This window comes from Helianthus annuus, chromosome 3 (assembly GCF_002127325.2).
Source record: "Helianthus annuus cultivar XRQ/B chromosome 3, HanXRQr2.0-SUNRISE, whole genome shotgun sequence".
Taxonomy (NCBI): domain Eukaryota; kingdom Viridiplantae; phylum Streptophyta; class Magnoliopsida; order Asterales; family Asteraceae; genus Helianthus; species Helianthus annuus.
Genome location: NC_035435.2, coordinates 124,291,271 through 124,311,291, shown reverse-complemented (window position 1 = coordinate 124,311,291; position 20,021 = coordinate 124,291,271). Strand labels below are relative to the sequence as shown.

The 20,021-nt window shown below is 35.4% G+C and overlaps 3 protein-coding genes across 3 annotated transcripts; all 3 read left to right on the top strand.

Annotated features, from left to right (window-relative positions):
- Positions 1-894: 894 nt before the first annotated feature.
- LOC110929426 (glutathione S-transferase T3-like) lies at positions 895-3,584 on the top strand. Its single transcript, XM_022172584.2, has 2 exons — positions 895-2,356; positions 2,642-3,584. The coding sequence occupies exons 1-2, from the start codon at positions 1,900-1,902 to the stop codon at positions 3,436-3,438; spliced, it is 1,254 nt and encodes a 417-aa protein (XP_022028276.1). The 5' UTR covers positions 895-1,899; the 3' UTR covers positions 3,439-3,584.
- Positions 3,585-7,562: 3,978 nt separating this feature from the next.
- On the top strand, positions 7,563-13,110 carry LOC110929425 (cytochrome P450 CYP72A219-like). Its single transcript, XM_022172583.2, has 4 exons — positions 7,563-7,852; positions 7,928-8,145; positions 11,699-11,943; positions 12,134-13,110. Exons 1-4 carry the CDS (start codon positions 7,786-7,788, stop codon positions 12,939-12,941), a joined length of 1,338 nt encoding a protein of 445 aa, XP_022028275.1. The 5' UTR covers positions 7,563-7,785; the 3' UTR covers positions 12,942-13,110.
- A 2,672-nt stretch (positions 13,111-15,782) lies between these two features.
- LOC110929422 (cytochrome P450 CYP72A219) lies at positions 15,783-19,556 on the top strand. The gene is made up of 4 exons (XM_022172580.2): positions 15,783-16,099; positions 16,736-16,953; positions 17,046-17,290; positions 18,569-19,556. The coding sequence occupies exons 1-4, from the start codon at positions 15,823-15,825 to the stop codon at positions 19,374-19,376; spliced, it is 1,548 nt and encodes a 515-aa protein (XP_022028272.1). The 5' UTR covers positions 15,783-15,822; the 3' UTR covers positions 19,377-19,556.
- Positions 19,557-20,021: the final 465 nt, after the last annotated feature.

Genomic DNA, 20,021 nt, shown 5'->3' with positions numbered 1-20,021 from the left:
TGATCTCGATTCATGGTTGATTCTTGTTGCATATTTGGGGATTTACTGGTTTTGAAACATTGAGTTTTGTTTTATTTGTTTTGTGTGAACTGTTGTGTTTATTTGATTGTTGAAATTGGAGTGTATTTTGTTTAGATTGAGTTCTAATTATTTGGGGATTTATGGGTTTTGTAATTGAATAAGAAAAAATGAGTTTTATTTAGTTTGTTCTGTGTGAAATGTTATGTTTTTTATTGATTGTTGAAATTAATGACGATAATGTCCCCTGGTGGGTTGTGATGGTGGAGGAGGTGGTGGTGTTTGAGTTTTTTTTTAGGGACTGAGGTTGAAGATTATGAGGTTGAAGATGATGATGATCAATGGGCTTTATATATTTTTTTATTTCTTTTAATTGTTCAAGGGTAATATAGTCATTTCATATATAATTAACTGAGAAATTTAACTGATGTTAGGGCTAGGGACCAACCGAGTTCATTTTTGACAAGTTTTGGGACCACGCGTGTAATTAGTAAACCACTAGGACCAAGAGTGAAATTTTTGCAAACTACAGGGACCAACCAAGCATTTAACTCAAAGTAAAAGTAGAACTCACGTTTTAGTCAAACTTCAATAATATTTAACCATTTAGTTTGTTTATTACCCATGGCATTATAGCCTAGTGATATCTTGGGGTGAGATAATGCTTATGACCATTAGGTTATGGGTTCGATTCCCACAAAGGGGGTTTTCCCGGATTTATCGGGTTTCCTCCTGAATTGGTATATAGGCATTATTGCCTAGTGGAGATGGATATGATCGGGTGGTTCTACTGGTGGCACGATGATACTCCAGTGGTCCGTCAGTGATCCAAATTTGCCGTTCAAAAATAAATAAATAAATAAATTTAGTTTGTTTATTTATTTAATTTATTATTATAAACGTTATTTATTTGTTTTCAAGTTGTTTATTTATATATCATTTTACTAACATACATGATCCTTAACGATATGTACCCCCCACAATTTTCACAAACTTTACTTGATATCAATATACGGGTTGTTTAAGGTTCCTAAGGGCTCTCGAATTTTCAGGATGACCTTAGGTAAAAGAAATTTTTAAAGACCCATTTTTACTAGTCGCACAGGGCTGCTTAGCGGCCCTCGAATTCTCATAGATGGGTTGAGATAAAAAAAATTAGGATACTCCTGAATTTTTCTTCTAGTTCCGCCACTGTTTGGCTGCAAGTTTCTTGCTAGTTTGCCGTCTTTATAAAGTTGGCCGTTCGAGAAAAAAAGGGTAATGTGGCAAATACTCGGTAATATTTAGGTCTTTTAAGAATTTCTCTTCATGTATTTCAATCGGTAATATTTAGGTCTTTTAAGAATTTCTCTTCATGTATTTCCATGCTTCTGTTCAATGTTATATCATTTGGACATGTTTCCGATAACGAGGTTTGTTCAATGCATCCATCTTCATCACTTAATTGTTTACTTTTTTTTTAACGGCAAATTTGGATCACTGACGGACCACTGGAGTATCATCGTGCCACCAGCGGAACCACCCGATTATATCCATCTCTACTAGGCATAAGGCTACACGGTATGGGGGTCGGCCCCGGCCCGTCGCGGGTCAGCGACGGTCCAAATACCGTGCCGCCCCCTACCGTCCCCGTCCTCTCCGTCCCTATCTAGCCGTTTGCGACGATGCAAAAAGAGTGGGGCCCAGCTATTTTTTGACCGTTAAAAAAAAAACAAAATAACCATAAATTGAAAAATGCCAAACGGTCACTTGTTAAAAATATATAAATATAACTTCCATTTTCACTATCAAACACCAAATTAATCTTAAAAATTCACCTCTTTCTCATATAATTTTTATACTCCTTCCACTATTCTCTCAACCTTCTTCCACATAATTTTCATGGATCCGTTCAACAACCCGGAGAACCCGAACACTTCGAACAACCCGAATACTCCCAACAATCCGACCCAACCAAATGTTTTTTCGGTTCCGGGATATTATCCAACGCTAGAACCGAACCAATTCTCCCAATATTCATCGAACGCGTTTGCTTCATTCCAACACTCGCCAAACCTCACTCAAATCTCCCAAAATCAAGCCCTTCAACAAATGATGATGCGGGGTGCTTGGAACTTTCCATCCGTTCAACCTCAACCGATCCCGACCCAATCCGAACCCGAAGACGATGTGGAGATTGTGCCCGAAACCCAACCGCCTAAAGGGAAAGGAAAACGAAACAAAGGCAAACAAGTGGTGGGTGATCAAACGTCGAAACCGAAGGCGATTAAGTGGACCCCAATCGAAGAAGAAGCCTTAGCCAAGGCTTTCATTGGCACTTCCGACAACCCGGTAAAAGGTTCGTTTTAAAGTTTACATCTTTTTAAAGTTTACCTTTTTTAAAGTTTAAATTTTTAAAGTTTAAATTTTTAAAAGTTTATTTTTTTCTTAACAGTGGGTTTATATTTTAGTTTTAAAGTTTATTTTTTGTTTAGGTTTATTAGTTTTTAAGTTTATTTTTTTATTAGGTTTAACAGTTTTAAAGTTTTTATTTTTTTTTTCTTAACAGTATGTTTTCTTTTTAATTTTGTTTGTTTTAAAGTTTGTTTTGTTTTTTTAATTTTCTTTGTTTGTTTTTTTATAGGTAATAACCAACCGGGTGACGGGTTTTGGTCCAAGGTATTGGCCAAGTTTCTCGTCATGATGGACCAAGGCCCGTATAGAGATAACGACTCGGTTTCCTCGAAGTGGCGAAAATTGAACTCGGCCATTAATCGGTTTTGCGAGGAGTATAACAAATTATATACAAGTGACCGTCGTAGCGGGTGGAACGACGAGGATGTGTTCAAAATGGCATTGGAAAAGTATAAGCAAAATCATGGTTCCAACTTTCCTCACGTTCGCGCGTGGATGGTTGTAAAAGACGACCCAAAATGGGCGCCCATTCCTAACGAGGTGGCGATGGCGAAACGCCAAAAAACATCGGAAACGGGTAGTTTAAGCGCCGGTGGATCGGACGCGAGGTGTCACATAAACTTAAATGATGACGCCGACTATGACGAAGACGAGTATAACGTACGTGAACCCGAGCGTCCACCGGGCCGAGACAAAACAAAGAAGGAGCGGGCCAAGGGAAAAGAAAAGGAAAAGGTGGACCCGAACATGGTTGAGTTTATGGAAGACCTAAAAATGTACAACGACATCTCGGCCCAAAAGACGAAGGCGAAGGAGCGGGCCGTCGAAGAAAAAAGTCGTGCATCGGACGAAAAGTTAAAAGAGAAGGTCCGATTGTCGAATGAGAAAATCCGAATTTCCGATGAAAAAATTCGGCTTAAGGAATGGGAAATAATGACGATGAATGTCGAGGACGAACCCGAGCCGAAACGTTCGATGTTGAAAAAATTACAACACGACATCATGAAAAAACATCAAATTATTTAACTTTATGTTTATTTTTATTAAGTCTTTTTTTTTAAGTTTATGTTTTTTTTTATATTTATGTAATGTGGGTTTAATATTAATGAAAATATTTTATTAGTATATTTGTTAAATGTTAAAAAAAAATAGAATACTAAAAAAAATAAAAAAAAAACATAAAAAGTGGTGGAGGACTATGACTAGGATCATCCTACCATGCCTTCTAGTTTTGGAGGATGGACCATCTTAGAGAGGAATGTGACGTGTCGCCTACGTGGCGGATCATCCTCCAAGGATGGTCCATCACCATACCATGTAGTCTAATGCCTATACACCAATTCAGGAGGAAACCCAATAAATATGGGAAAACCCCCCTTGTGAGAATCGAACTCAGGACCTATTGGTCCCAAAGTTTTATCCCAACCCCAAAATGCCACTAGGCTATAAAGCCATGGACACTTAATTGTTTACTTAGACCACCTTTTTTTTAAACAGTAAAGCTTTTTTCCCCTTAAATACTACTCCCTCCGTCCCATTTTAAATGTCCAAATTTCCACTTTTGGTTGTCCTAATTTAATTGTCATTTCCAAAAATGTAAATATAATTTCCAGTTTTGCTCTTACCATTACAAACTTCCATTTTTTGTTGTCCCAATTTAATTGTCATTTCTAAGGACATTATTGTCATTTTACAACTCAAAAAATAAAATACTCAAATATTTCTTAAATTGTGTGAATATGGGTCCCATGACATCTAAAATGGGACGGAGGGAGTATATTAAATTACAGAGTTTTTTTTCCTAAACTAGTGTTGGTGGAAAAAATATTTACCAAAATAGTGTTCCTTGAAAACTATTTACCAAAATGGTGTTTATTGTTTATTATTTATTTTCTTTTCTATTTAAATAACATATTAAACTTTTATAATATTTTTTTTAAATAAATCAAGTATCTAATTTTTTATTCTTCAATGATTTATATTTTTTCAACCAATCCAATATTTTTTTAGTTCTTTGATTTCTTCAATTTCTTCGGTTAACTCTTTATATTTTTTTAGCAATAACTTTTTTAAAAAACATATTAGCTTTTTTTTTCCTATACAATTAAATCATTATCTATTTCTTTATTTTTATATTACACTTATGTTTATAGTAAATTGATCCAACAACTGTTTTTATTTATTTGTTTTTTACGAAATAAGAATTGATCTTTTATTTATCTTCATCTTTAACATCATCTTTAACATTTTAAGATTAATCCAAGTTATTATTACTAATAATATTAAAATAAAACTTACTACATACCCAAGAATTCTTTAATAATGTTCAAATTTTACCAGATACGTTTGTTATTGATAATACCACAATCAACAATAAATATGCATATTTATTTGTTGGGTTACGCACCAACTGATGAAACAACCATAATCGAATCATTTGACTTTGTATTTGAGTTAATTGCCAAAATCGTCCCTGAGGTTTGGGCACGTTTGCCATTTTCGTCTAAAATGACACTTTTGTACCAAATTGCCCCCAAGGTTTGTAACTTTTTGCCATTTTCATCCAAACCACTAACTTAGTTTATTTTTTCTGTTAAGTTGAGGATATTTGGATGAAACTGGCAAATATAAAACCACAGGGATGATTTTGGCAATTTACTCAAACCCTTTTTAATTTTTTTATTTAATTATTTTTGTTACATATAAAATAAAAAAGAATATATATGGAGTTTTTAGAAAAATAATTAATAGTTTTGTCACATAATTTTTATAAACTTTCTTCCAAATCACTAACTCAGTTTATTTTTTCTATTAAGGTGAAGGATGTTTTAAATTATATAAATTAAGACAGAAATTAATTTACAGATTCTTTATATAAATCAGTTTTATAAAGAGAAAACGTCATTGGTGTGCAACACATAACAATCGATTACAACTTTTAGTATTTATGAGTTGTAGAGATAGAAAAAATTGTAAAACGTTACATATTTTTTAAATATGTTGAGCACCTAGGAAATATGTTGGTAGAAATAAAATATTTATTTAATTAAGATTATGAGGGTAACTAACTAATACTTGTCCTTAGGAGCGAATTTAAAAGAGTAGAAGATGAATTACAAACTTGGTACCTATGATAAGATTTTTTATTTGACATTTTTCAATAAGGTCACCAGCATTTTAGTTTTATAAAATTTAGAGGTTTAAGTAAATTTTATTTGACCTTTGTATTTTTAAGTTCATCTTTATTCTTTAATTTCTATGCCAAGAACTTTTAAAAAATATTTTAAGCTGCAATATGTAAACAAAATTTTAGTTGTGAATTGTAATAATCTCTCAAATGGTTTTTTCGTTTCTATTTTTTTTTATGAATTTTAGGTAGAGGCATCTTTGTTTGTATCAACGTTCCGAATTAAAATTTTAACACTTTCGTTTTTATTATATATGTGTTTACGAACGGAAACGAGTTATAAAAAATATATTGGAGAAATCAAAGACTTAAAAAAAATATTGGATTGATTGAAAAAATATAAATCATTAAAGAGTAAAAATAGATACTTGATTAATAAATACAAAATTAACAAAAAACACTATTTTGGTAAATAGTTTTCAAGAAACACCATTTTGGTAAATATTTATTCCATCAACACTAGTTTGGGAAAAAAACTCCTAAATTACACCTTCTAAGAGTTGAACTTTAGTTTCCTCACAAAAGTTAATTCCTTTTGACCGCTAGGGCAAAACCTAAATGACAAAGAAAACTTTCCTTGACTTTTTTTTGAACGGCAAGGAATGACGTGCCAACCACCGTGACACCGGGCGCTGTGGCCAAGGTCGACTACTCGACCGGCGCCAGCCCCTTGGCTCTCCCAGATGTGCGAAAACCCAACGACAAACCGGCGTCACCCGTATTCGCCCTTCACTTGGATGCCACAGAAAACCGGCGTCACCAGTATTCGCCCTTCACTTGGATGCCACAGAAAATAATGGGGAGAGCGAGAGTCGAATCTGGGTCACAAGAAACACCAAGTCTTTCCTCAACCACTACCTCATTGGTCATAAGGAACACCAAAACTTTATTTGACTACTTGAGTATTCAAGATTATCTTGTTTAAGTCGTTCAAATAAAAAAAAATAGATTTATAATGTTTAAATTGGCTACCTGATGTGTTTGGAAATAAACGCTGAATTTAATTTTTAATAGTCAAACGAAGTACGTGTCAACTTTGATATGGATACCTGAACTTTCCAAGAAGACTACAAGATGATAAAACTATTCAAAAGGTACTAAAAATATGGAAAAATGGGATGCAATGTTATATCAACCTTATCAAAGTTTTGTTATAGTGTGTATATTTAATGTAGCACCTGTTGACCGTTGCTTTCATTAACAATACATATACCCTTCCAGTATTCTCAATGTCTCATCCTAGACAGGTAACCTTTTTGATGACCTCCTGATAACGTTAATCAGTGGCGAAGTTTGACCCGAATGACGAGGGGGGTGGTCGAAAACGTATATACCAAAAAAATTCTATAGAACCGGGGGGTCGAAAACGTATATACCCAAAAATTTGTATACGAAAACTACATATATAACACTACTGAGCGAAAAGTTCGGGGGGTCGGGCACCCCTCCCCGCCCCTTCTATACTTCACCACTGACGTTAATGGACACCATAGTTGGGATTTCGACTAATACAAAAGGCTAAATTACAAAAATTGACATTGATGAAAGAACTAGACAATGATTTTTTGCCTTTTCAAAAGTAGTCATGGCCGTCATCTAAAAGAAGGGCTAAGCCGATGCTTTCGCTAACAAACCAGGGGCTTAGGCGTCTTGCAAAAGGTGTAGGCTAGCTGTCTCAACCGCCTTGCAAAAAGTGTTGGTTTAACCCTAGCTGTCTCAGCCGTCTCACTAAAAGTGTACGCTAAATTCTAGCCGTCACAGTTGACAAAGCTACAGCTTCTGATTGGTGGAAATGAGGCTGACTACTTTGGTGAAAACAACATGATTATTTAGGTAATTTTCAGAAAAGAAAATCTTTGGACTAATGTCGAGTTGTTAAATAGATAAAGGACTACTTTTGAAATATTGTATTGACCAAGTGACAACTTCAGGATCATATAAAGTCAACAACTTGCACTATTTTCATTTAGAGAAAAATGGTAGCAGCTGTGGGTAAACTTGTGATAGCCATTATTGTAGTTGTGATACTGAGATGGGGATGGAAACTACTAAACTGGGCATGGCTAAATCCAAAGAAGCTAGAGAAATCATTGAGAGAACAAGGGTATAAAGGTAATTCATACAAGCTGTTGAAGGGAGACCTCATAGAGCTTGCAACAATGGTGAAGGAAGTATAATCAAAGCCTATGCCTATCTCCCATGATATCAGTTCACATGTGTTGCCCTATGAGCATCATATTTTCAATAAATACGGTAATTTTGAACATGTTACATGTATTTGTATGTGTTTTGATCATTGTATCATCAAGAAGTTTTTTGGATTTGTAGGTAAAAAATCTTACATATGGTTCGGGCCAACGCCACGGGCCTATGTTGCGGACCCAGAACTGATCAAGGAGATTTTATTGCGACCCAACGAGTTTCGGAGGCCACAACATGAGCCACTCAGGGATAGCATCATCGGTGGACTTGTAGTCTCTGAAGGTCACAAATGGGCCAAACATCGACACATAATCAACCCAGCCTTTCATCTTGAAAGTATCAAGGTTGGTTCTTATATGTACTTTTTAAAAGTGTTTTGTTTTTACGCAATCCGCTTGTTGATTGTTGAGGGAGTAGACTCTAATTCTAATCATAACTGATTGATTTTCTTTTTAATTTTTTTTTTTTTTTTTGTCTCTGATGAGTTTAACATATAATTTGGAGTGAACTGCCAAAATGGTCTTTGAGTTTTGATCAGATTTTTCAGTTAACATCCAGTTTTTTTTTTGTTTTGGATGTTAACTGAAAAGTCTGACAAAATTTTGATTTTGGATGAAAATGAAAACAAAATTGAAATCACAGGAACCCAGATTCAAAAGGTTTGAGTTTTGGACTAAAGTGGCAAAAGTGACTAAACCTCAGGGACCATTTTGGCAGTTTACTCTATAATTTGATTTTGAGTTAATTACTGTTTCATCCCTGAGGTTTGTCAAAAATAACGGTTTCAGTCCATTAGTTTAAAAATTGCGATTTCAGTCCATTAGTTTCATTTTCGTAACCATTTCAGTCCACTAACTTAACTCCATCCATTTATTTTGTTAACTTTGAGTTAACTAACTAATTCAGGGACGGTTTGCGTCAGTTTTAGAAACACAGGGACTTAAGTGTAAACTCTAAAACATTAAAACAAAAAAAAATAGTAAATTCCAAAAAATCAAAAAAATTCCAAAAAACCAAACAAATTCCAAAAAATTCTAAAAAATAATAAAAATTCAAAAAAATCATAAAAATTCTAAAAAATTCTAAAAAATCCAAAAAATCCGTTTCGGGGCAAACTGTTTCGAACTCGAACCGTTTCGAGCTGAACCGTCCGTACCGTTTCGACCCGAACCGTTTCGAGCTGAACCGTTTCGATGCGAACCGTTTCGACCCGTACCGTTTTGACCCGTACCGTTTCGAAGCCGAACCGTTTCGAGCTGAACCGTTTCGAACCCAACCGTTTCGAAGCCGAACCGTTTCAAGCCGTACCGTTTCGAACCGTGTCGTTTCGAGCTGAACCGTTTCGAACCGAACCGTGCCGTATCGAACCGAACCGTTTCGAGCTGAACCGTATCGAACCGTACCGTTTCGACCCGAACCGTTTCGAAGCCGTACCGTTTCGAAGCCGAACCATTTCGGTTCGATACGGCACGGTTCGTGTCGAAACGGTACAGCTTGAAACGGTTCGGTTCGATACGGCACGGTTCAGTTCGAAACGGTTCAGCTTGAAACGGTTCGGTTCGAAACGGCACGGTTCGGTTCGAAACGGTACGGCTTGAAACGGTTCGACTTCGAAACGGTACGGGTCGAAACGGTTCGACTCGAAACGGTACGGGTCGAAACGGTTCGCGTCAAAACGGTTCAGCTCGAAACGGTTCCGGTCGAAACGGTACGGACTGTTCAGCTCGAAACGGTTCGGGTCGAAACGGTACGGGTCGAAACGGTTCGCGTCGAAATGGTTAAGCTCGAAACGGTTCATGTTCGAAACAATTCGCGCCGTAACGGATTTTTTGGATTTTTTAGAATTTTTATGATTTTTTAGAATTTTTATTATTTTTTAGAATTTTTTGGAATTTGTTTGTTTTTTTTGTAATTTTTTTGATTTTTTGGAATTTACTATTTTTTTGTTTTAATGTTTTAGAGTTTACACTTAAGTCCCTGTGTTTCTAAAACTGACGCAAACCGTCCCTGAATTAGTTAGTTAACTCAAAGTTAACAAAATAAATGGATGGAGTTAAGTTAGTGGACTGAAATGGTTACGAAAATGAAACTAATGGACTGAAATCGCAATTTTTGAACTAATGGACTGAAACCGTTATTTTTGACAAACCTCAGGGACGAAAACAGTAATTAACTCTTTGATTTTTTTATCTCTATTTAACTTTAACTAGGATTGCGACCCGCCGCAATGCGGCGGGGATTCTTTAGTTATAACAAAGTGGATCTAGGACACGCACATTATGTTAAACCTATCAAACGGGGAAAAAATAGACGATGTAAAAACGTTCACCCACACACGCACGTTGCGTCGTGTTAACTCGCAAAATTTAGAATGAAACGTAAAAACGTTAAACCAAAGACGCGCGTTGCAATGTTTTAAGTCACAAAATTTAGAACCAAGCATAAAGCGAAAAATTTGCAGAAAATGAAAACTATAAAAGGCCAAAGTTGAAAGTAAAAAAAGTTTTGAGGATAGATTGCAAAACATAAAAATTTTTGGGTTAAAAGTAAAAAAAATAAATAGTTTTGGGTTAAAAGTAATTTATGACATGCTTTTTGGTGAAAAGTAAAAAAATCAGTTTTTTTTTTAAAACCCCCAAAGCCAACGTTACGACAACCATATGCATAACCATTTTTTCTCTAGCAAACCCTCAAAGCACACCCCGTGTTGCGGCGGGTCGTAAAACGGTGTCAAATAGTACTAATGTCACACAACCGTCATCGATCACCAACACTGACTCGACCTAGGATATGCGTGTTGCGACGAACCTTTCAAACGTGGAAAAATAGAGGTAAAAACGTTGAACCACACATGCACGTTGCGTCGTATTAACTCGAAAAAATTAGAACTATACGTAAAACGAAAATTTGCGAAAGATGAAAACTATTAGTGAAAAAAGTTGTGAAGTTAAATTGCAAATAATGAAAAGTTTTGGGTTAAAGTTATAAAACCAAACTATGTAAGGTTAAAATTGTAAAAGATATAAAGCTTTGGGTGAAAAATAGAAAATCAACTTTTTTTTGGAAAACGTCCAAAGCATATGTTACAACTCATTATGCATATACAAGTTGCTAATTTATATGTTAATAATAATAACCTGGGACATTCTGAAATATTATAATCCGAGTGGTTTCAAACTAGAAAATGTAAAAAAAATTATAACAAAATTTATATCAGAATGTAAAAAAAAGCAAATAAAACAATGTTAGGAATTTTGTATACCATGGTTAATCAGAGAGACGTGTGATCACTCCCAGATCAAATTGTTTTGGTGGTTTTCCCGAATAATTTAGTCGGATACAACTTTGATTCGAGAAATTAAACAACAATATGTGTGTTTTGCAAATTCGTGAATGAACCCGTAGAATGAGACCAAAAAGATAGTACGGATTTTGGTGATGATTTGCAGGTAATTGCCAACAGACGGTAATGTTTTTTTTTTTTTAAATCTTAAATTGGCTTACAACTGTCTTTATTTTTTACCTTCAAAATTATGATGACTTTTTTTTTTAATTTTAAATTGCCTTACAGCTCGACCCCAGCCAGGGGTTCTGCCCCTTGGACCCTGCTTCTAGGGGTGCTGCCCCCTTGAAACCCCTCCGAAGGTTTAGAATTATAACAACTCTAACTCTCACACCTCCTAACTTGTTCAATATGTATTATAATTCTCCTTAGTCAGCAAGTTATCCCTGATTACACCACATATCTAACAAACAATATTCTGTATCTAGACAAATATGACTTTTCTAAACCAACTAGGAACCAAAAGAAAATCTTTTCCTTTTGTATTTTATATACATCATCAATTTTGTTGGAATGATCAAGATCTAAATAGATGTGTTTTGATGGTTGCATAGAGTATGCTCTCGGCAATTTGTTTAAGTTGCAGTGAAATGATCAAGAAATGGGAAGTGCTCACAACAGAAAGTGGCGTTGCAGAAGTCGACGTGTGGCCTTATATTGATAACTTGGCCGGAGATGTGATTTCACGAGCAGCATTCAGCAGTAGTTATGAAGAAGCACAAAGTATATTCAGTATTCAAAAGGAACAAATGGATCTTGCATTGCAGTTGTTGTTTATTTTTTATCTTCCAGGAGGAAGGTAAGTAACAATGCTCCAATTACTACATTTGTAATATAAAAAACTAAATGGATTAATATAAAATATTTGACGGAAAAAGGACAAAACAGTTTAAAACTTCAAAAACTAGTAATTGCATTTAGCATTTTTTTTAACCGCTAGCCAACTAGCTCTAATATATAATTGTTATGATGGTTTATTTTATACATAGGTTTATACCTACAAAAGCAAACAAAAGGTTCAACGAAAACCACCATAAGCTTCAAACTCTTGCGAGGGGTATAGTTGAAAAGAGAAAGAAAGCAATCGAGACCGGAGAAGCTAGCAACAATGATTTACTAGGGATTTTGCTGGAATCAAATTCAAAAGAATTCAAAGATCAAGGGGATGGAATGAGTATTGAAGATGTGATAGAAGAATGCAAACTATTTTACCTTGCGGGATCCGAAACAACCTCGAGTTTGATTATTTGGACCATGGTTTGTTTAAGCTTGCATCAAGAATGGCAACACAAAGCTCGAGAAGAGATTTTGGAAGTTTTTGGTACTCAAGAACTACATTTTGAAGGCCTAAAACATCTGAAGATTGTTACCATGATACTAAACGAGGTTCTTAGGCTATACCCGCCTGCAACCCTTGTTCTACGAGCTACCCACAAGGAGACAAAGCTAGGAGCTATGATGCTACCATCAGGCGTGAACATAATCATACCTATACTTCGTGTTCACCATGACCCTGAAATATGGGGAGAAGATGCAACCGAGTTCAAGCCTGAAAGATTCTCAGAAGGAATAGCGAATGCAACCCAAGGCAAAGGGTCGTGTGCCTTTATGCCATTTGGTGGAGGTCCAAGGATTTGCATAGGGCAAAACTTTGCCATGATAGAAGCGAAAGTAACAATAGCTAAGATTCTGCAACGATTCTCATTTGAGCTTTCTCCATCTTACAAACATTCTCCATTCGCAGTGTTTAGTCTTCCACCACAGTTTGGTGCTCACTTGATTTTGCATGCCATTTAATAGTTTGGGTTTGGTTTAGTATCTGAATGATTTTATCATCACACATTTCGGTTGGTTGATAATTGCAGATTTGTGCATTGATATATTTTTTGGTTGGGCTTTTGTTGTCTAGAAATATGGCTAAGTGATTAACTATATATCTATACTATATTATAACACATTTTGGGAAGATGGAATTGTCCTGTTACATTAAATTTTAAAAGTTTAAGAGGGTTTTTTTTTTTTTTTTTTTTTTTTTGTGTGAATTGGACTACCTCAATCCTACACATACTCTATATATCAACTTAGTCGATCGTAACAATGTAGCTACGTACCTTAGAGCTTTCCTTTGAGATGAGCGTCCTTTCCAGCTTAGCTTCCCGAAGCACCACTTAAGTTTCTCCTTACCACTCCACCACCACCCCATTGGCGCAGGATATCAAATTGATTTTGTATACTACTCACAAAGCCTTGATGTTATTGTTCTAAGGGACCCAAGTTCGATTCATGCCCTCCCCATTATTTTCTGCGGCACCTGGTGATGGTGGGAGACTAGATGAATAGGTGGAGATCGTTAGTTCGATCCTTGAACTGAGCGGGTTTTACCTCACCGCACCATCGTGCCTACGGACGAGTGTTCATGGGCTTCGGCCCTAGGTGAGGGTTTTCCCCGGTTCGGAGGCGAGTGTATCCTGATGTGGTGAATTTCGCCAGTCGGCCATTTAGAGGATTTGTTGGCCGTTCAAAAAAAAATGATATCCTGCTGTCCGTTTTCCATCAATCTTGAATTTGACCAACAGTTTTTTCACCATAGACACATTTAGGGTTTAAGATTATTTCACCTTATGGAATTATCAAAGAGTATTAAAAGTTCCATCTTAAAGTGATATAGAAGGATTTGGAATCAACACACCTTTGAAATAATCTTCAGAATCAAAATTTCCATTGTCTTTGATGTACTTCTCCTACACTGATGCTGTTGTGACAACTATTGTCAAATATGTCATCTCTAAACCTTTTTCAGTTTATCAGTAACAGATCATAACACTTTAATTTGGTTTTAGACCCCTTTTGCAGCAACTTGATATGAACAAGTGTCATTACGAATTGCTTGTGTTTGTGAATTTATATATAACTAGGGTTAAGACCCGCCCGCGTTGCGGCGCGGGTACATCGTAAACATTGAATAGATTAGTCCAAACGTTATATGATGCATTAACCATATGAAAACACACATTTCGACGTATCCAGTTAAACTCAATGTAACATGTATAAGCATTGTGATTGGATCAAACGTAAAGTAAGTCAAATTCATATCGAACAATCATAACGTATTATATGTGACCCAACTCATACATAGAAAACGTAACGGGTGTGAAGGAAAATATGCACATGTAATCGAAAGGGATTAATTAGAGCTTTCGAAAAAAAGGAGAAAAAGAAACCATAATTTGACTTCACTCGGTTCGAAACATACTTTACGAAACATACATAAAATAAACACGAAAACACATTATATTTGACATGAATCATTTCCCAAAAAAGTTTACGGTGAAACGTAGAACAACTTGAATTTATACGAAAACGTACATAAAAATATGCACGTAAAAATGGTTTTTTTAAACGAAAACGTCTTATATTTGACCTGACTTGTCTATAAAAAAAGTATACGTCAGGATGTAGAACAAATCATATTTATACATACTCGTACATAAAATATGCACGTAAAAAATAGTTTTTAAGTAAAGGAAGTATAGGGGTAAACCGAAACAAAATATTAGTAAAAAATTCAATAGGTTAAAAACGTTCGTAAAACCATGCCAAGTAGCACCAATGCCACAACCACATCGACTCTCAAAATCGTAAAAATAAAATAGATAAAATGGTAAAAATTACACTAAACGAAAAGTAGACTAAAATCGTTGAACCACGCACACCCGTTACAGTGTGTTAATGCGAAGAAATTAACCAGAAACGTAAAACGTAGAAAATAATATCTTAGTCGATCTAGGACCCGCCCGTTACGGTGAACTTTTCAAAAGGGAAAAAGGGGACGTGTTGTGACGGGTCTGTCAAATATGAAAAAATAGAGCCAAAAACGTTGAACCTCACATGCACGCTACGACATGATAACTCACAAAATTTAGAATGAAATGCAAAACGAAAAACTTGCGAAAGATAAAAAGTATGGGGGACCAAAGTTGTAAATAATAAAGTGTTGCGTTAAATTACAAAAGATGAAAAACTTTGAGTTAAAAGTAAAAATTTCAAATGGGTTAAAATGTAAAAGATAAAACTTTTAGGTTAGAAAGTGAAATATCAATTTTTTTTTTTTTTGAAAAACTCCTCAAGCTTGAGGTACAAGTGCTAATGCACTAAAAAGTTGCTAATTTATATATGGAATAATAATTAATTCATTAATTAAGTAGGATGATAAAAAAAATTATTGCATTATAACTAAACATTAAATAAAATAACTTAGAAGATGTTATGTATTTAAAATAGACTTTGATATATTTGCAATAAAGACGCTTCACTTAGAACTAATAAGAATTAACAAACAACGTTAGAAAACAAAAACAAACATCAAAGCGGTATCAATATGGTTATGTACAGAAATACTAGTACCTAACCGATAAATTCGATATGGTATTTTGTACCCGGATTTCTCCAAAATGCAAAATGGGCCTAGGGAAGTCATTTTTTTTCAAAATTGTCACAAATAAAAGTCAAGATAGCATACAACTTTGATTAAAAGACTGACCTTTCAACGTCAAGTCAAAATCAACCAAATAAAGAAATATCTTTAAAAGACTACAACAAGGTTTCACAAGGTTATATAACTATATAAGCATCAACAAGTGACAATATTGTTCTATTGTCATATAAAGAACAATAAAAAATGGAAGCAACTGCTGGTAAATTTGTGTTCACCATTGTTGTAGCTGTGATTGTGAGCTGGGGATGGAAAATACTAAACTGGGTATGGCTGAAGCCAAAGAAGCTAGAGAAATTGTTGAGAGAACAAGGGTATAAAGGTAATTCATACAAGCTGCTCAAGGGTGACGTCATAGAGTTTGGAAGAACCATGAAGGAAGCAAGATCAAAGTCTATGCCTGTCTCCCATGATATCATTTCACATGTTATGCCTTTTGAACATTACATCTTCAACAAATACGGTAATTTGATCCATTAAATATTTTTAACTAAAGTTCCTTGATATGTTTTTATATGTTTTGCCTTTAGATCACCATATCTTCAACAACTAAGGAACCCATTGACACATTTACCCATAGAGGTCTTAGGTTGAAAAACCCTTTGATTCAACAAAAATTAGTAATATCATTAAAATACCATATTAAACAGCAAATTACAAACAAACGGTAGGTAAACAGTAACAAGTTGCATCGCAACCCCGTTTTGAATTGCAAAACCGATCCTAATTAAGACGAAAGACTCTTAAGGGTCAAGAAATTACTATTCACGACCCGCTAGACCCTGTTCAGGAGTTCCACGGTCTTCGGGGCTAGAGAACCAAATGTATCAAAGCAGATGAGATAAACACATGTTGATTCTTTAAACCAGCTTTCTTGTGTTTAGCGACTTTGCCTGATTCTGCCTTCAACACTGCCTGGCCAACAACAAACTCACTATCCCTATGCCCAACACTCCTGTAAGGTCCAAACAAGTATGTTTTCCCCCGTTAAGTTAAAATCCAACTTTTAGTGTTTTCTATCTTAACCCGTTAATAGTCTGTTGTCCGGCAAAAGTTACGCTTTATCTATTGTGGCTATATATCGTTTCACGTCTAACAGGTAAAAAGTCTTATATATGGTTCGGGCCAAGCCCTCGGGTCTACGTCATGGACCCAGAACTGATCAAAGAGATATTATCAAGACCCAACGACTTTCAGAGGCCACAAAAAGAGCCGGTTAGGGATAGCATTACTGGTGGACTTTTGCTCTCCGAGGGTCCTAAATGGACCAAACATCGTCGCATTATCAACCCAGCCTTTCATCTTGAAAGTATAAAGGTTTGTTTTTTATTTATTTATTTTTAGATTACTTTTTACCAATTTTTCATGATGAAAATCTGAATCGTTCCTTGGGCTTGATGGATGCATAGGGTATGTTCTCGAATATTTGTTTAAGTTGTAATGAAATGGTTAACAAAATGGAACTGTTGGTGGCCGAAAATGGGGTGGCGGAAGTTGACGTGTGGCCATATATCGATAACTTGTCTGGAGATGTGATTTCGCGAGCAGCATTCAACAGTAATTACGAAGAAGCACAAAAAATATTCCATATCCAGAAGGAACAAATCGATTTAGTGGTTCAACTGCTATACACTTTTTATATTCCGGGAGGAAGGTATAATATAAAGCTCTCATATACATGTATATGGGTCGATTTGCATTGTATCTAAACTTTTAACACGTTAAATTTATTAAGCTAAAGTATTTAACAAAAAGAAAATTAATCAAATAGGTCGATAGTCATGCATATTAATAATAATCATTACATGGCACAAACACTACACGGTTTTGGAATGTCATATAACCATGGGCGAAGTATTGTGGGTGCCCGGGGGTGCACCCGCCCACCCCAATGTTTCGGTTAGAAGTGTACAAGTTCCGATTTTTTGTCCGAAAAGTTTAAAATTATATAGGATTGTCCCACCGATTATTTTTTCTAAATTGTATATCCTAAATATTTATAAGAGTTAAATGCCATTTTAGTTCCTGTGGTTTGGGCCATTTTGTCAGTTTAGTCCAAATGTTTCATTTTTCCACCTCTGGGTTCAAAAAGGTTTCACCGTTACCATTTTAGTCCACTGGGTTAATCTCATCCATTTTTTTTGTTAATGAGAAGGCCAATTTGGTCATTTTATATGGCCGAATTCCCCTAATAGTGAACAGAGTTACATATAAAATGACCGAATTGGCCTTCTCGTTAACCGAAAAAATAGACGAATTTAACCCAGTGGACTAAAAAGGCAACGATGAAACCTTTTTGGACCCACATGCTAAAAATGAAACCCTTGGACTAAACTGACAAAATGACTCAAACCACATGGACTAAAATGGCATTTAACTCTATTTATAAACTTTGTATATAAGTGATGGGTAGTTTAATAAATATACAATTTGTTTTATTTGGAACTATTATTATTTGACCCGACTTAAATCGAATAGCCAACCCGACCCGACCCGAAACATAATGATAGGAAAAAAAATTGAGTTCCATTTATGGGTTGACTTGTCAACCCATTTACAACCCTTTTAACCCATTTGTTATAACCCCGCCAATCCATTAACTTGTTTACAACTCATCAGTTTGTTTGCTTCTTTAGATAAATGTTAAACATGTATTTTTCGGGTTAAAAAAATTGAACTGTGTACGAGTTACGACGGATTTTTTTTTTTTACACAAATGAACAGATGGGAGCCATGTTTAGGTTCTACAATTCAAACTGTCATCCCGCCAATCCGATACGTTCCTAAGTAAAATAGTATAATATATTGGTAATCAACTCACCCTATCCGTCTCAGTTTGACTTAGCTCGCACTTAAATTTCATGTTGTCACCCTACATACCATTTTGCCACCGCTAGTTTATAGTTGTTAAGATGGTTTGTTGTATATGTAGGCTTATACCTACAAAAGCAAACAAGAAGTTTAAACAAAACCGCAAGGAGCTACAAGTTCTTGCCAAGGACATTGTCGAAACTAGGAAGAAAGCAATCGAGATGGGAGCTGATAGCAACAAAGACTTACTAGGGATTTTGCTCGCATCAAATTCAAAGGAAATCAAAGAAAATGGAGTTGGATTAAGTATTGAAGACGTGATTGAAGAATGCAAACTGTTTTACATTGCAGGATCCGAAACAACCTCAAATTTGATTCTTTGGACCATGGTTTGTCTAAGTATGCATCAAGAATGGCAAAACAAAGCCCGACAAGAGATTACACAAGTTTTTGGTGGTGGAGAACCACATTTTGAAGGCCTGAAACATCTCAAGATTGTGACAATGATACTAAACGAGGTTCTTAGGCTATACCCAACAGTAGTCAAAATTCTACGCAATACTGCCAATGAAACAAAGCTAGGAAACATGATGTTGCCATCGGGTGTGAACATAATCATATCTATAATTAATGTTCATCATGACCCTGAAATATGGGGAGAAGATGCAACAGAGTTCAAACCAGAAAGATTCTCGGAAGGAGTAGGAAATGCAACAAAGGGCAGAGGATCGGTGTGTTTTATGCCATTTGGTGGTGGTCCGAAGATTTGCATAGGGCAAAACCTTGCCATGGTAGAAGCTAAAACAGCTATAGCTAAGATTTTGCAACGGTTCTCGTTTGAGTTGTCTCCATCTTACCAACATTCTCCATCTGCAGTGTTCAGTCTTCCACCACAATTTGGTGCTCAATTAATTTTACAAAAGATATAGGTGTTGGTGTTTTGTGTGTGTGAGTATTGTATGGTGATTATGTAGTATACAAATATATGAGTTGAAACTTGAAATGATCTTCTTGGATGGCAATCTGTTGCGTTAAATTCACAACCCCGATGCATTAAAGCTGAAAATTTTTTAATATTATGGTTACAGTTGTTTAGGAGTTTTGTCGAACACTTGGAGTGCAGCATTACATCTCCATTTTTGCACAAGTCTTTGAACATGAAATACTGAAATTCAAACAATAAGCATCAACTTCGACGTCGCATATCCCAGCATTTATACAAACCATATGAATCAGGACCTAATATGTGTAAACCTATTATGTACATGTTTGCCACTCTTCGTCCAAGTATGTCATTGTTTGCCACTCGTCTTCTTTAGTTTCTCGGTGTGTACATGTGTGATCAATAAACCAACAAATCGCCTTCTTTGTTTAGTTTTAGTGATTTTTGAATTGTTCTATTTAGTTTTTGAACTTGTGTTCTTTGTTTACTTTCTGACCTTGTGTTCTGTTTAGTTTTAAACTCTTGTTATCCATTAAATAAATTAAATAGCATACATGATATGATAGAGAGGGTTATTCAACTAGAAAAGAATATATATTTGTATGGTTCTGGATTTGTTCCACTTGCCCTT